This window comes from Phascolarctos cinereus, unplaced genomic scaffold (genome assembly GCF_003287225.1).
Source record: "Phascolarctos cinereus isolate Bilbo 61053 unplaced genomic scaffold, phaCin_HiC Scaffold_4;HRSCAF=312, whole genome shotgun sequence".
Classification (NCBI taxonomy): Eukaryota; Metazoa; Chordata; class Mammalia; order Diprotodontia; family Phascolarctidae; genus Phascolarctos; species Phascolarctos cinereus.
In genome coordinates this window covers 690,888,164-690,904,153 of record NW_027555847.1, presented here as the reverse complement: position 1 = coordinate 690,904,153, position 15,990 = coordinate 690,888,164, and the positions used below count along the sequence as shown (strand labels likewise).

At 38.5% G+C, this 15,990-nt stretch overlaps 1 protein-coding gene across 1 annotated transcript in view; it reads right to left on the bottom strand.

Moving 5' to 3' along the window:
• Positions 1-135: 135 nt before the first annotated feature.
• SLC15A4 (solute carrier family 15 member 4) overlaps positions 136-15,990 on the bottom strand; it is a 35,536-nt gene continuing 19,681 nt past the window's right edge. Inside the window, exons 3-8 of the mRNA XM_021004345.2 lie at positions 13,000-13,168; positions 12,326-12,403; positions 11,390-11,558; positions 7,225-7,380; positions 4,268-4,426; positions 136-394 (exon numbers count right to left, since the gene is read on the bottom strand). Coding sequence (XP_020860004.1) covers positions 246-394; positions 4,268-4,426; positions 7,225-7,380; positions 11,390-11,558; positions 12,326-12,403; positions 13,000-13,168 — 880 coding nt within the window. The 3' untranslated portion in view covers positions 136-245. The remainder of the gene's footprint in view (positions 395-4,267; positions 4,427-7,224; positions 7,381-11,389; positions 11,559-12,325; positions 12,404-12,999; positions 13,169-15,990) is intronic.

Here is a 15,990-nt window from a genome sequence, read left to right as displayed (position 1 = left end):
AAACGATTTACTTTGAACTTGTTGAATGATGTATAAATTTACTGAAGAAACCTGCAAGGGACTCCAAATGTAAGGATAAGAATGAAAGCATTTCCCAGCTCACCAGAAAAGAAACTACAACAGACACAGGCAGAATAAATTGCTGTGCATTTAATGGCGCCTCTCGTCTGATCCGCAGCTCGGCAGTACGCTAAAAACCCGCAGGGTCAAGACAGTTTCATTGTGCGCACGCGGGTCAGGGAACATCAGGACTTGCCATTGACGAGCATCCCACTGGCCCGAGATCGCTGCCGGTCATATTTCACGGAGACAATCAGGAAAAGCAGAAGGGTCGCTCCTTGGATAGCAGCCAGCAGGAAAAAGTAGTAGTCCAGGTAGCAGCCGTTAATGTTACCTAGAGAGAGGGCAGAGGGGTTGGCGGAGTGCAGCGGGGCTTTACACAAGAGGGGCCAGGCTCTGAGCTCCCTGAGCGCAGGGGCCGTTGCTGCCACTCTTCCTACCCTCATCATTCAGCACAGCACCTGACCCAGAGAACGCTCTTAATAAATGCTGGGGAACTAACTGGTTTACAAAAGAGGCATTTCAGCCAGCTCAGAAACGTCACAAAAGAGATTTTACAAAAAAAGGAGTTAACATGATAGAACTAATAGGTGACTGATAAGGCTTGCTTACTTAACAGTTTACCAAATAAGTCAACTTATATGTAAAATACTTTCAAAACACCTGATTACAGCACCCAGTTAACCAAATATCAGTTTTGGTGATTAGACTGATTTTATTAATAAAATGCTACTATCACCAGATAGGAAAAAATAAAGTTTATGAAGGGTGATAAGCCTTCATAATGGCCATTTATGAATGGCCCTCCCATTAAAATCTTGTCCTGGTGCTTCACAGTGGTGTAGAAATGACCCTAGAATTGTAAAAGGTATGCCCCTGGAGAAAAAGCTCTATGGTCCTAGGAAATGCTTCAAGAACGGTCACTCAAGTAAGCTGAGAGAGACTTCCCACCAGGTTGGCTCCAGGACAATGATTCTTCAGCCTTAACAATTCTGAAAGACAGTCTATGAATCAGAGTGGCTATAATTTATATTGATGGAAGGCATATCCAAAGCAATAAAATCAAACATCTTTTAAGTACTGAAGCATAGCTATGATTTGTCAATAAACTAAGATCACTAAGCAGTAAGTTTTTTTAATAACTATCATAAACCTTAGCTATTTTAAAAAAAATAGGTAATTATTTTAAATTAGAAAATTGAAAGCTTTCCCTCACTGAATGAATACTTAATGAAGTAAGGCTTAAACAAAATCTTAAGTTAATAAAATTTAGACAAATGGAATACTAACAACCTTAATTGTTCCAAATCTTTTCAAACGCTAATGATGGCAGTAAGACAAAAGAAAAAAAATTTAAAGGCATGGACATAGGTTAAGAGGAGACAAAAATACCCCTACTTGCTGATGATGTGATGGTATCCTTAGGAAACCACAGAAAATCAGCAATTAATTGAGACATTAGCTTTTGGAAGTAGTGAGATAAAAAATAAACCCACAAAAATAATATCATTTTTATATACCAACGGGAATGGCAAAATCTAGAAAGAAGTCTCATTCAAAATGGCTAAAAATGCATAAAATATCTGGGTCTACAAAGTAAAAATACAAGTTAGGGAGGCCAACAGTAACTGAGAAGATCATGAAAAGACTTCACACAAAGATGGTGCCTGAATTTTATCCGAAAGAAAGAAAATAATTCTAAAAGGTAAGGAGGGAGAACATGTCAAGCATGTGAGGCAGCCAGTATAAAGGAAAAGAGAAAGGAGGAGAAGTGTTATGGTAGGAAAAACAGAGATGGCCTGTTTGGCTAGACTGCAAAGCATGAGAAGGGAAGCAGTGCCCAATGAGACTGGATGGTTTGGGGCCAGGAAGTATAGGGCTTTAAAAGCTAAACAAAGCAGCTTCTTGTAGAAACAAGAGGAAGCCACTGGAGTTAACATGTGCTTTAAAAAAAAAAATCGCTTTGGCAGTAGTATGCAGGATAGACTGGAGCGGGGAGAGACTTGAGGCAAGAAGGCCAGTTCAGAAGCTGGTCCAATAATCTAGGCAAGAGGCAATGAGTGTCTCAACTAAGGTGGACAGAAGCGGTCTGATCTGAGAGATGCTGTAAAGGTAGAAAGAGCGAGATCTGGTAATTAACTAGAAGGGAGGTGAGGGAGACTGAAGAATACAAGTTCAGTTTTGAACATGCTGTTTTTAATGTATCTCCATATATCTCCCAACCCTCAACCAGTTCATTATTATTAAGTAAACATAAATCAACAGTGATGTGAGAACCCTCCTAGCTCCCACCACAAACACATGAAGGCATACTATATATCTATTATCTTTATATAACTCACCACTTATAAAGTGTTTTTAAAATAAGAATTTACAAGAAACACAATCAGGCAGTGTCTACTACAGGCCTGCACAACCTGCAGCCTGCAGACTGCTTACAGCCCTTGCCTGCCCCACACCAAAGGATTTCGGGCTGCTCTTGAAAAATGTAGAGGAAAACATCCTTTGTATGTAGAGGAAATCCTTTGGTGTTCTGCAAGTGACCCAAAGGCCATAAGAGGCCAGCAGGCCACAGGTTGTGCATGCCTGGTCTAGTGTCATTAAATCTCCTTTAAATCCAAAAGACAATATTAAGAAAAGTTTATGGAAGAAGTGCCAATTGCAGGTACTGGGAAATTGGTTATACACAGAGGTAACGGATAAAATGTAGGTATCAAAATAAATGACACTAACTTATACTGCAGCTGACTAGACACTTGGAGAAATTATAAATAGTGGCTTTTTCACAGCTTGGATGTTGGCTGAAGTCAGATTAAACTTAGCAATAAATATGAAGTCCTATACTTGGGTTCAACTAATCAGCTCCCTAAGGCACAGTCATGATTAGACAACAGGTTTGTCTAAAATGGATCTGGGGCTTTTAGTGAGTGGTAAGGAACAATAGCAAAGAGTGACCAAGAAAAACAATGTGATCTTAAGCTGCATGAAAGGAATCAATCAATCAATCACTAAATATTTATTAAGTACCTGCCAGGTGCGAGGTGCTGTGCTGGGCACTGAAAACACTGCAACCTAGAATGTGGCCATAACAGTCCTGCTGTTCTCTTTCCTGGTCAAACCACATTTAGAGTATTGTGTTCAGTTCTAGACACGCTACATTTAAGGAAGACTGCTAAGCGTGAAAACGTCCTCAGAAGGGCAATGAGGATGGCAGTTATGCCAAATAAGGACTGGCTGAAGGGACCGGAGAGAAGACTTAAGGATAGAACATATTTATCTTTAAGTATTTAAAGGGCTGTCACATGGAAGAAGGTTTAAACTTGTTCTGCTTGCCTCCAAAAGGCAAAAATTGGAACTATGAGTGAAAATCACAAAGAAGCAAATTCAGGCTTGATATAAGAAAAAAATTCCTAACAATCAGAGTTATCTCAAAGTAGAATGGACTGTCTCAGGAGGTAGTGGGTTCTCATTCATTTGAAAACTTCAAGCAAAGGCTACATGGCCATCTTGGGGGCATAATGTATCAAAGGTTCTTATTTAGGTACAAGATGCACTAGACAGCCACTGAGTATTCTTTCTAATTCTGAAGTTGTGTGGTTCTGTATAATGAGGGTCAGGGGTCACTGTAAAAATACAAGGTTAGGGAAAAAAATACAAAGTTAGGAGGTGTTTTGATGGCAGGCCACCATGGAAGCTTGGACTTAATTCTACAGTTTCTGAATCACATAAATTCAAATGCATTAAGAGATTAAGGTACCGGTTATCAACATACCATTCCATTTTTAAGCTACCAAGATTGCCATTTCTGACAGATAAGAGGACCTAGCCATTCCTGGCTTGCAGGTAATTAAAAATACATGTTGACCTACAATTATAAGCAATGTTATCCATCATACTTTGTGGTATTAAGTACATAGTATGACCAACCAACTTTCTTAGTATTACAGGTAAATATTTTAAGTAAACCAGTTTACCTACATGAGAAATATGCAAAACTAAATTCTGGCACTTAATTGAATCTATATTTACATGCTTTGAGTCCTTATCCACCACCATCAACCTCTTGGGGAAATGAGCATCTGTGTTTTGAGAAATCAAGGTTCCATGATAATTTCTGCAAGGCAAGTCATGTTACAAGAAATATCACCTGCTCATTAAGAACTGGCAACAGATTACCAAGAGACTCGACCCAACAAAGCATCCTTACCAAAGTCTGTGTGATTACTCATCCATCCAATGCCTTTCACCGACACCAATGCCAGCAATCCTGAGCCAAAAAATGACCCAACTCCAGAGAAGAAAAAGAATAATCCCATTATGGCACTCTGCATAGATTTGGGAGCAGCTGAATATGCAAATTCCAGCCCTGTACAAAAAACAGAGAAAGAACATGGAATACAGGCAATTAAATGTTAACCTAACAGAAGTGACACCCATGAAAACCTTCAGAAGTTAAGTCCACTATCACTATTAAACTTACTGCATTATACTCAAGGGCTCTAAGCTGACCATTACTACTTTTCAAGACTAATCACAAAATTTCAGAATTGGAAGGAATCTTACAGGCCATCCAGTTTAACCCAAATCAGAAAAAGAATTACTCCTACAACATGCCTGACAAGTGGTCTAACAGTCAGATCTCTAACAAAGAGGAATGCACTACCTCTCAAGGCAGCCCCCTACATTTGTGGACAGCTTTAAATGTTAAGGAGCTTTCTGAAGTCACCTCCTTGTAATGTTTATTCATTGCTGCTCATTCTATCCTCTGGAGCCAAGCAGAACAAGTCTAATCCTACTTCCAAATGACAGGCCTTCAAATACTTAGAAGAAAAATATCATAAGCCTTCCCTAAGGCTTCTCTCTTCTAGGATAAACATGTCCAGCTCCTTCAACAGATCTCACATGGAATGAAACTGAGCCATATTCTTTCTTGACTCAGCTTTATTTAGTTCCTAACCTGTTTTCTAAGTTGGGAGTGAACAGGCCACCCATTGTTTTGGAGGCCTTCCTCTAGATGCTCTCAAGTTTACTGGTGTTTTTTCTAACCTGTGGCACTCAAAACTGAACACAATCCTTCAAACATGGTCTGAACAGGGCAGAGTAAAGGGGACTACCCGTCTTTATTGCTGTGCTTCTTCTCAGGCAGCCTAAGAATGCACTGTCTTTCTTGGCTACCATATCATCCAAATGACTCAGACTAATCTTAGAATACACGAAAACCTCCAGTCTTCAGACAAATGGCTGTCTGCCCACATCTCCCCTACTTTGTACTTGTAAAGTTATTTTGTTGTTGTTGACTCAAGTGGAAGACTTTAAATTTATGCCTCTTAAATTTCATCTTCTCAGATTCAGCCCCGACCCCTCAGATGGCAGGATTCCTTTGTCACCTAGGACTCTGTTTTGTGTCAACTGCAAATTTAATAAACATTAATAATAATCTATGCCTCAGTGTAAATCAGTGACAAATCCTTGGGGATCATCACCTCAAATCAAAGGTTAAATGTTCAGCTTTTCTGGATGTGAATTAAGATGCAAAAAGTGACCTTTTCATAGTCTCCTTCCTTTTTGGTATGATATAAGCTGATGATCATGAGCTGATGATCATGTGATAACACAGTCATCACATATAATGTTTCAAGAAATGGATGTTTATATAACATTGCATTTCTGAATATGTATAAGAAATAAGGATAAAGTTTCTCTCTTGATTTGGCTTTCTATAATCCGTATGCTAATTACTTTCTTTCTTGGAGATAAATAGGTCACCAATCATTCTACATAGATACAGTGGCAGGATTATAGATTACAGAACTACCTATTACTTGTTTTGCCACTTGGTATATTTACTAGTTCAGAAATATAACTCTATATAGGGATAGGGATACTAGGTTAGAATGAACCACAGTATCTTCTAACACCTTCAAAAGTAAAATATCAAATATATACATAAGACTATTCAGAAAAACGAATAAACAGAATGTTATTAAATCTGATTAAGGAACGTCCTACCCTCTTTCCCTGGTATTCTGTCTCTAGATGGGTGAAGAACAAAGCATCCTGTAGTGAAGGAGTCATCAATGCAGATATAATCTAGGAGGACTCTCACTACTTTCTTACTAGTGCCAGGATTCAGATAAAAACTTGTTTTTAGAGAGCACTGGATCTTACAAACTGGTAGAAAGGTTTCAAAGCTCGACTTCTTGACCTTTCTTACACCATTGGTAAATTAGGACTATAATCTACAGAAGCAAAAAAATCAAGTCATTACCATCAAAACCATTTAAAAAACCTGAATTTTTGTTGTTTTATTTGTTTTGCTAATTAATATACCATCCTCTTCAGTAATGGAAATCAGTAGCTTTTTCAAACATAATCTTTCCACCTCTTCTAAAAGAGAAAAATACCACTCCTAAGACTTACTTGTAGATGAGCTACAAGCTGGCATTAATACAGGCTGACATTAATCAAGCAGAACCTGCGAACAAGTTTTGGTAAAGCATGGTGATTAAATTTGGAAAAGTTTTATTACATATTTACAAGGGAAGCCAGCCACAGGCATATGTGGTTGTTAAAGACTGTATAATCTAGGGGCAGCTAGGTGGCACAGTGGATAGAACTCCAGCCTTGGGAGTCAAGAGGACCTGAGTTCAAATCTGGCCTCAGACACTTGACAGGTTTGTGACAGCTGTGTGACCCTAGGCAAGTCACTTAACCCCAACTGCCTCACCAAAAAGCAAAAAAAAAAAAAAAGGAGTGTAATAGTCTATCAAAAATTAAAATGCTCACAAAAAGACACCTGTTTGAGACAAGGCATATTTTCTACCTAGGTTAAAAATTCTCCCCCAACATAACTTCATATTTACTTTAAAAGTAAAGATCTTTACAGCTGATATACTCAGTGAATCAGAAAATTTGTATTCAAAAATAAATGCAAACTTCAAAACTTAACTTAAAAAATAAGAGTATTTCTTTGTATAAAACATTATATATGTAGATCTACCAAATGCCAGGAGAATTTATAAATATTATTTTTAAAGTATACATTTTAAGAGGACAGCAAGTAGCTGTATATCAATAAGCCTTAATGGATTTCCATTTCAAAGCCCATTGCTGAATCTGTAACAATACCGTAAGCCTACATGCTGAATTTATAACAACACTTACCTGCTATACTTGCAAATATTTCACTCATTCCAATCAACACATACTGTGGAACCTGCCACCAAATCGGCAAATCAGCAGCATGGTAGGTGACATTTCCAATTATCTGATTAATTGTTTTCTCCTTTACAATGTCCAGTCTTTTACTCTCTAAAATTCCTAGAATTAAAAAAGCAAGGGTTTTTGTTTGTATGCAATACTTAGAAGCAGTAGAAGTTGAGTGGTAATCTTCATCTTTTATCATCTCATACAAGCATTAGATTACATGTCAACACTGTAACAAGTCCTTAAGTGGTAGCACTTAAGACTTCTTAACATGTAGCACTGTTCATTTCTGGAATTATTTTCTATTGCTTATTCTACTTTGCTCATGATACTTTCTTACTGTCATTTTAATTGAAAAAAAGTTTACACTCAAATAGAAGCACTCTTTCTCTCCTTACCCCCAATCTTCATAAATCATTCTCTGAAAGGCAGAGAGGCGGAAATCCAAAGAAAAGCCATCTTTTTAAAGTGTATAAAGCCAATGGTACTTCTTTTGTTAGTTCATTTGAAGATTTAAATTTTACTCAATGAAACAACTTCACAATATACATGTACATACATGCACGTGTGTATGGTAAATAACCACTGTTGAGGAAGGGGTAATAAAAGAAAGAGGTGGTTAGGGCAGTCTCTTTTTATTCCAATTCTGATTGAAAACTGATACTCTAAAATAAAGGAAATAGAGGAAATAGTAAAAGGTTATCAATTGAGGCTCTTACATTTGAAATAAGCATATAAACACTGTGACATCAAGAAAGTAGAACATCAAGAAAATGCTACTTTTAACTGACCTCTGTATAGAGGGAAATGTTTTTATGACGGCTTGTCTAATTCCATTAAGACGTGCTCTTTACTCCCTACCTTCTTTTACCACCACAAAATTAAAAGAAAAGAAAAGCTGTCTCAGATGTAACTTTGCACACGTTGGTACCAAAAGTAAGCTCAGTCCAGACTAGAAAACAAGACACTCATTATTTGTCAACACAGATACTTTGCTAGAACTCCTTCAATGTTCCACCCTTACAGCACCATTATGTTGGAATGAAAACCTGTGGAAGCTGACACCACCAAACTTGGACTGTATTCATTATCCACCAATAATGACTACAATACTAATTCGGAAAGTAAGCCTGCATCCCTTTCATTCCTTTCTAGTATATACTGATAAGCTTTGTGGCAGATGCTGAATTAGACTTTTCCAAAGGAGAGATGAAATCATTTAAATACACAGAATTCCAAGTAATATGTTAGATGTTGTGGGTGTAATATTTGCCTTAAGTCAGTCTTCCAGGTTAAATATCATACACTTGCTATACTTATGACCTGGGGTTATCTAGAAAAATAAATATTCATCTTACCCAAATACTTGCAAAAGCCTTCAAACATTTGGAGGACTGTCATATAGGAGAGAGATCAGACTAGCTCTGCTTAGCTCCAGAGGGTAGAACTTGATAAAAGGCAAATGTAGACTTGATGAAATGAAAAAGCTCCTAACCCTTGGAGCTATCAAAAAGTAGAAGAGGTCACCTCAAGTGGCAGAGGGTTCCCCATCACAGGTTTTTAACCTTCCCTAGGCTAAATGACCACCTGTCAGGGTAAGTTGGGCAAAGGATTCTGGGTCAGGTACGAACAAATCTAACATGGCCTGAACTAGGTGGCCTGTGAGGCCACTGTGATCCTGGGAAAAGTGTTCTCAGCTCCAGCCATCAGATCTCAGGGCATGCTTTTACTATCCAACTTATCCCTTTTCCTGGATTCCTTGTGGCGAGCACTTCACTTCTGTGGAATTAAAAGACCAAGTCTATAACCCTGATACAACATTAACTTACCAAATCTCTTTCCTTTTCACAAAAAAAGAAAGAAACCAAACCTTTGAAAACATTTTAGTGTAACCATATGCACATATCACAAATGAACTTAACTGATTTTAAGCAAAGAGGAATTTTTATAAGAAACACCCTTTTGTAGGACAAATATATTGGCTGCTGCTCACATTAATCTCATTGCTGCTCAGAAATAATGGTTAGGCACAATAAAATTTTGCATCATTTGACCCACTATCCATGTAAAGTAAGTCCTGCCACGTAGTACAAAGGGTTCTTAACCTTTCTGGTATCCTCTACCTTCCAGACAGTCTGGTAAAACCTCTAGACCACTTCTCAGAATAATGGCTTTAGATGCATAAAACAAAGCAAATTATAAATAAAAAATACAGAACTTGAAACTAAGAATCCCTGATAAAGTGGATAAAGCAGTGGGCTTGGATTGCCTTACATGTATGTTCAAAATCCCACCCCTGACACTCACTGTGTGACTCTGGGCAGGTCCCCTCACCTCTCTGTGCATCATAAACCTAGAATTTACTAGGTCAAGAGATTTGACTTAGTAGCATTCTCGATACTGACAATATCATAAATCCTTCAAGTACGTGCATAAAAATGTTCATCTACATATTGCTATCATGAGTATATTCACCTTTTATTCCAAACCAATGTCAAACACCACATCTACACTTGTGTATGTAACTCCTTCATAACAGTAGATGATGAATGACTAGCTATAATGGATTACATTTTCACTTTTTATGTCCTTGCATTTTTAGAGAATATTCACTCTCGAATATTACTACAAAAATATTCCAAACACAAATACGAGACAAAATAGTGACAGCCACTCAAGGTACATGAAAGCTAACTACAATTGTAAGCTTATTTACAAGGGTCAAAGGTAACTGCATTTGCTGCCAACAAAGAGAATGGTTTTTCTTTAGTACTCCATCACAACTCTTTAAAGTGTCTGAGGCTAGATTTCAGCTCAGATCTTCCTGACTCCAGGTGAGGATCTTCCCCTCCCAGATTGATTTTTTTTTTTTGAGTAGGCAAACTAGGCCATCTTTGGCCTCATTTCTTATCTAGCCTTAAATCACTGAATGGATGTTGCCTCAGACAAACTGAGACCTAGGAAAGATGTTGGCTTAAAAAGGCCAAGGTCTCTCACTGCATCTGGGGCCATCTCCAGTTGTTCTGTCTATGTCTTGCCACTGGGCCCAGATGCCTCCAGAGGAGAGGGTGAGGCTGGTGATTTTGCACAGCCCTCCCTCACTTCAATCCAATTCATTTGCAAATCAAGATATCACTTTCCTGATGGCACTGGTCCTCTTCAAGAACAAGGATAAACAACTCTGTGAACTGACTTCAGAGATGAAAATGTAGAAAGCCCCTAAGCACCAAATACAGTTCCCTATCAACTGCATCAATTACATTCCTTCTTCCTAAACCTTTTCAGGACTTACTAACACAGACTTTCACTGTACACTCCTGTATACAGTATACAGGGGTATACAGAGTACTCCAGATTAGCCACAGTCTTTGTTCAGGAAGACCCTGAGTAAAATCCCACTTCTCTCTAGCTCTGTCATAGTGAGCAAAGTCCCTCAACCTCTCTGAATCTCACTTTAAAATGGGCCTAATCATACTTATACTACTTACCTCATGGGATTGTTAAAGCTCAAATAAAGTAATGCATGTAAAGCACTTTGCAAACGTTAAAGATCTACATAAATGTTATCTGTTTTTGTTGTCAAAAAATCATGCCTATCCCAGCGGAATAAAGAGACCAAAAGCTACTGAAGTGATGCAATGAATAGAGTGCTGAGCCTGGAAACAGGAGGATCTGAATTCAAATCTGACCTTACACCTTCACGAGCTGTGTGACCCCCGAATGAGTTATTTAACCTCTATTTGCCTGTTTCCTTATCTGTAAACTGATGATAATAATAGCACCTACCTCCAAGGTTGCTGTGAGGATCAAGTGAGATGATAATGGTAAAATACTTAGCACAGTGCCTAGCACATAAATGTTTTTTCCTTTCTTCTTTCTTTATGCATTATTTAAGTGAGCAAGGAAAAAAAACCAGTCCTAATATATCCTACCCTTTCCTAAAAGTACAAAGAGTTAAATTATCATATTCTACAATATGAGTTTTAGGGAATATGTTAAGTGGGGCACAAACCTGTCATGCCACTCACCTGCCACCATTGACATGGCCTGGCTATTTGTAGTAGGAAGTTCCTTTGGGGCTGAAATGTGAGTCAGTTTCTGTGTACCACTGACACATTCTTACCTGCAGCTAAGGCTGAGCACATGACAAAGAACATGCCAACTGCAATCCTTCTTAAAGATGATGGCAGCAAACCATTTCTCTTCAAAATAGGATCTACCAGTTTATCCTTTACAGGTATAAGGACCAGGATCAGCAATGCATCGAACATAGTCAACCAGGCTGCTGGAAACTGGACAATTAAAATGGAGACAGTAGGTAACCTGCCCACAACAAAGGTATGTAAATTACCAGTCTAAATTACATAGGCATCTCTTTTTAAAAAGTAAGGATGAAATATCTCATAATTGTGTAGCTGAGGAACAAGTACTTCATAGTTGAGGAAAAAATTATTTAGAAATAAGGCAAATCAGTATTCCTTTGTTCCTACTCTTCAGTGAGGGAGGAGTCACCATGCCAAATATTTATTGCCGTTTAGTTATATGAAATCGCACTCATTCTATGTAACACTACTCTATCTATGCATTGTTGTGAAACAGCAGTTTTTCTTCCGACCTAGGCACCTAGACAAAAGAAGTGATCCTCCGGGCAACAGATATGATTAATACCACAAATTCCACTTACACTATTCCACCAAACTAAACAACTCTAGGCATGGTCTAGCTAACCTTACTCCAATGCTCTGGCATAGGGCGGGGATACTTATGGAACACAGCATGCCTAAGTTAGCTCTCCATTACAAATCTGCCACCAACAACCACACAACCACCCACCACCAGAATCCATACCTTATCCTTTCTCTGTAGAAACAGAGCAAAACTCCATGCTACCTAAGCAACTGTTCTACTTCAACTAGAACATCTTTACTTAGCCTTCCTACTTTTTATCCCAAAACTACTTTCAGGGGATTGGTACAGAGTGAAAAGAGTTGAAGGAGGAATTTTTTTTTCCACATAATAAGCCTATTTTCATAACTGCACTAGTTATGGCTTTATTTACCGTATGTGGAGTGGTTGTGATACTTGAAATTTCTGGGATTTTCAAATGAAGACTCTGCAAAACATATGTTGTCTGCATCTAGATATAATAGAGAAATGTAACATTAAGAGTGGGTTTTAAAGATGCAACTATGATTCCTCTACAGATATATATCCACATTGATACCCTACACAGAGGGGGGTCAGTCTAAGGAATTACAGAGATTCAGTACTGATCCATGAAAAAGAAAATGGTCAGGGAATGAAAGGAAGGAGAAATAAGTGAATCAAATATGAAGAAGAAAAATGTTTTGAAAAAGTACTAAGTGGTTACTATTCACAGATGAAAGGGACAGGCCTAGAAAAGCTATGGGGGCCACACTGGTATATGAGCAGAAGAGGTGAATTTTGGGGTTTTTACAATAGGTTAGAAAGCCCTTTAACACTTCTTGCATAAAAGTCAACAACATAACTCCTGGCCTACATTATATATGTCCCCTGACATTACAGATTAAGTCTGGGTAAGAGTCCCCTACAAAGCCGTTCCAACAGGCTGACTTAAGCTTTTTGCTTCCTTTGTTAATTACTGTCTATGGACCTACACTGTATCCAAAATAATATTTTATAGACAAGAGGAAGGACTAGGGCAGCCATCATAAAGAACTGAAGCAAAGTATTCTACTTATGTCCACTCACTTGAAAATATACTGTCCAGTAAGGTATCAAAGCCAAGAAAACCGGGATAATCTTGACTAGGGCTTTTACATCTTCCACTTTATCTTCTGTAAATGGCCCTCCATGGGACATTTTACATGAATCAAATAGACTTTGTTTATGAGACTGCTGAAATACTCCAGTGGTTTCTCTTTGGGAAATAAAATACAGGAATTAGTTTAATGTTGATCTGTAGCCAAATGAGTGTATAAAAAAGTTTGGAGGATGGAATATTCTTGATGGTATTTTACTATACACATTTACGGATTTCACATTCATATTTACTACACTGCACCCACTAAGAGTTAACAGCCCCACTTTGTCTTTTCTATATTCCTTTTTTTTCTTCTCTGTGGCTATGTGTATAAATATTATACCACCTTTTTAAAGAAACGGTCCCAGGAGTAAAAGCGCATGTAACAACCGTCATTAAGGTGCTCCAAGATTGCTTCAACAGCTCTACATGTTGGAGAAGGCAGTCTCTTTACTTTTAGCTTACTTTGTTCATCTCTTAGGCTTAGCTGACATCAATATTTTTAGTTTATGTATAGAAGAGATATCCCTAAGCCAGACCCCTGGAGTCTAGAAGAACACAGAATCAAGAAGGTCTGAGTTTAAATCCAACTCGAGACAGTTACTAGCTTTGTGATCCTAGGCGTACCTTTGCCTCTGTCTGCCTCAGTATCTTCATCTGTAAAATGGGAATGAGAATAGCATTTATCTCACAGGGCTGTTGTTAAGATAAAAATGAGGTAATACTTATAAAGCACTTTGCAAACTGTAAAGCACTTTATTAATGTTAACCATTCTTCTATCAACATTTTCTTATTCTTTTCTCTTTCTTTCTCTTTCTCTCCTCATTTAGTGACCTCATCAGCTCCCACAGATTCAATTATCATCTCTGCGCAGATGACTCTCAGATCTATCTACCCAACTCTAGTCCTTCTCTCATTCTCTCCCTCACCCCCTGCCCCAAACCCATGTTTTCTGAATTGCCCTATTTTCTACCAAGGGCACCATTAGCCTTCCAGTAACCAGATTCCCAATCTGAGAGTCACCCTTGATTCCTCAATCTCTTTCCCCCATATACCCAATTATGTCACTTCTACCTCAGCAGCATCTCTTGAATCTGGCCCCCTCTCTCCATACACACAGTGACCACCCTGATTCATGTCTGTATCATTGCTTCTCTAGATTAAATCTAAAAGCTTCCTATCTGGTCATCTGTCTCAAGTCTTTCCCCACTGCAATCCAGCCTCAACACAGGTGACAAAGGGATGTTCTTAAAGCACAGGTCTCATCGAGTTACTCATCTTATTCAACAAACTCCAGGGGCTCATTATTATCTATAGAATCAACTACAAACTCCTCTATTTGACACTTAAATCCCTTCACACCCTGGCCCCAATCTACCTCTCTAGCCTTATGGCACATTACTCTCTTCTATACATATGATGGTCCAGCTAACTGGCCTTCCTGCTATTCCACAAATACAATATTCCCACCTCCTACGCCCACACCTTTGCACTGTGTCCCTCCTACCTTAAATGTACTAATTTTACCCTTGTTTCTTAGAATCTCCTGTTTCCTTGAAAACTCAGCTAGAGTACTCTCTTCTTGTTCTTTTTTGGACCAGCTCTCCCTATCTCACCCAGGATAGAAGCATGGCCAAGCCACTCACCTGAACGAGATCAGCACAGATGCTCTGACTCAGGCCAGTCCCCCCTTCCTCAGGCAGCCTAGTGGCCCTCAACTTCCAGGGGCTTCCCAAAGTGGTGCTGGACTTAGTGGAGGATCCCCAACCATGTTCTACATGAAGTCTTTCCTGATCATCCTGGCTCTTCAGGCCTCTCCCTGCCAAAAATTACTCTCTCTCTCTCTGTGTACGTACGTACACACACACACACACACACACCCCTATGTATACATGTGTGTATGTATATATGTATGTATACACTTTTATGTACTTATTCTCTCCCCCTAGAGAACACAAGCTTCTTGAAAACAGAAAACGTTTTCCCCTTCTCTCTATCTCCACCACTTAGCACAGTTCCTATCATAGTGTTTAATAAATGCTTGTTGACTGACTGTTCTTTCACTTCCTCAATGTTTGTTGACTATAGGAGGTAAACAACAAATATCCAAGTGAGGAAATGACTGTACTAAAGGTGGTATATATTAACATAACTAAATGCAGTAGCTAGCAGCATTACAAATGACCAATCAGAGAAACACATCTAAATACGGAAAGATATCATATATGAAATAATGCTAAAGTGAAAACAGAAGCCCAAGGGGAACTAGACTGTAACTACTTTTTAAATTGTAAGTAAGAGATGAAAACATGTGGGGGGGAGGAGCAGTGAGGAAGGAAAGGGCACAGGGAGTGGGGGTAGATAAAGAGAACCAAAGGAGAACAAAAAGGAGTAACAAAAAAGCTGTTTTAATTTTTTTTTCTTTCTCTCATAGTTTAGTGAGTGGGTTTATATTATTTCTCTAGTTTTATTAGATTAAAAAAAATAAGAATTCTCCTCCCTAAGAAGCTGCCCTCTCTAATTCTTCAGATTCTTCCAATTGCCCTCATGCATGGGCTGGAAGAAGTTCTTTCCCTGGGCAAGGAAAACCCACAGTTTTGCGTGCAGTTAAACCTCCTGCCTATTCCCTTAGACTAAAATAAATGGGAAAAAAATTATCAAAACACATTACACCTTTAAAGCACATTTTGCTTTTGTCCTCTTTTCTCTTTAATCTGTCTGGCTCAACAACATACGGCAGGCACTTAGTGAACACTTGTTAATTGAACTGAACTGGCTCTAACATTCTGACTCGTTGATCCAATGCATATGATATCTTCGAGTTTGTAACAGGACACTGCTAACATTAGTTATTTATCATTCACAGTTGTGAAGACGTTGAGGCAAGTCCATATGCTACTTTGCTATCAAAATAATCAATACACAATAAGTACGTTTG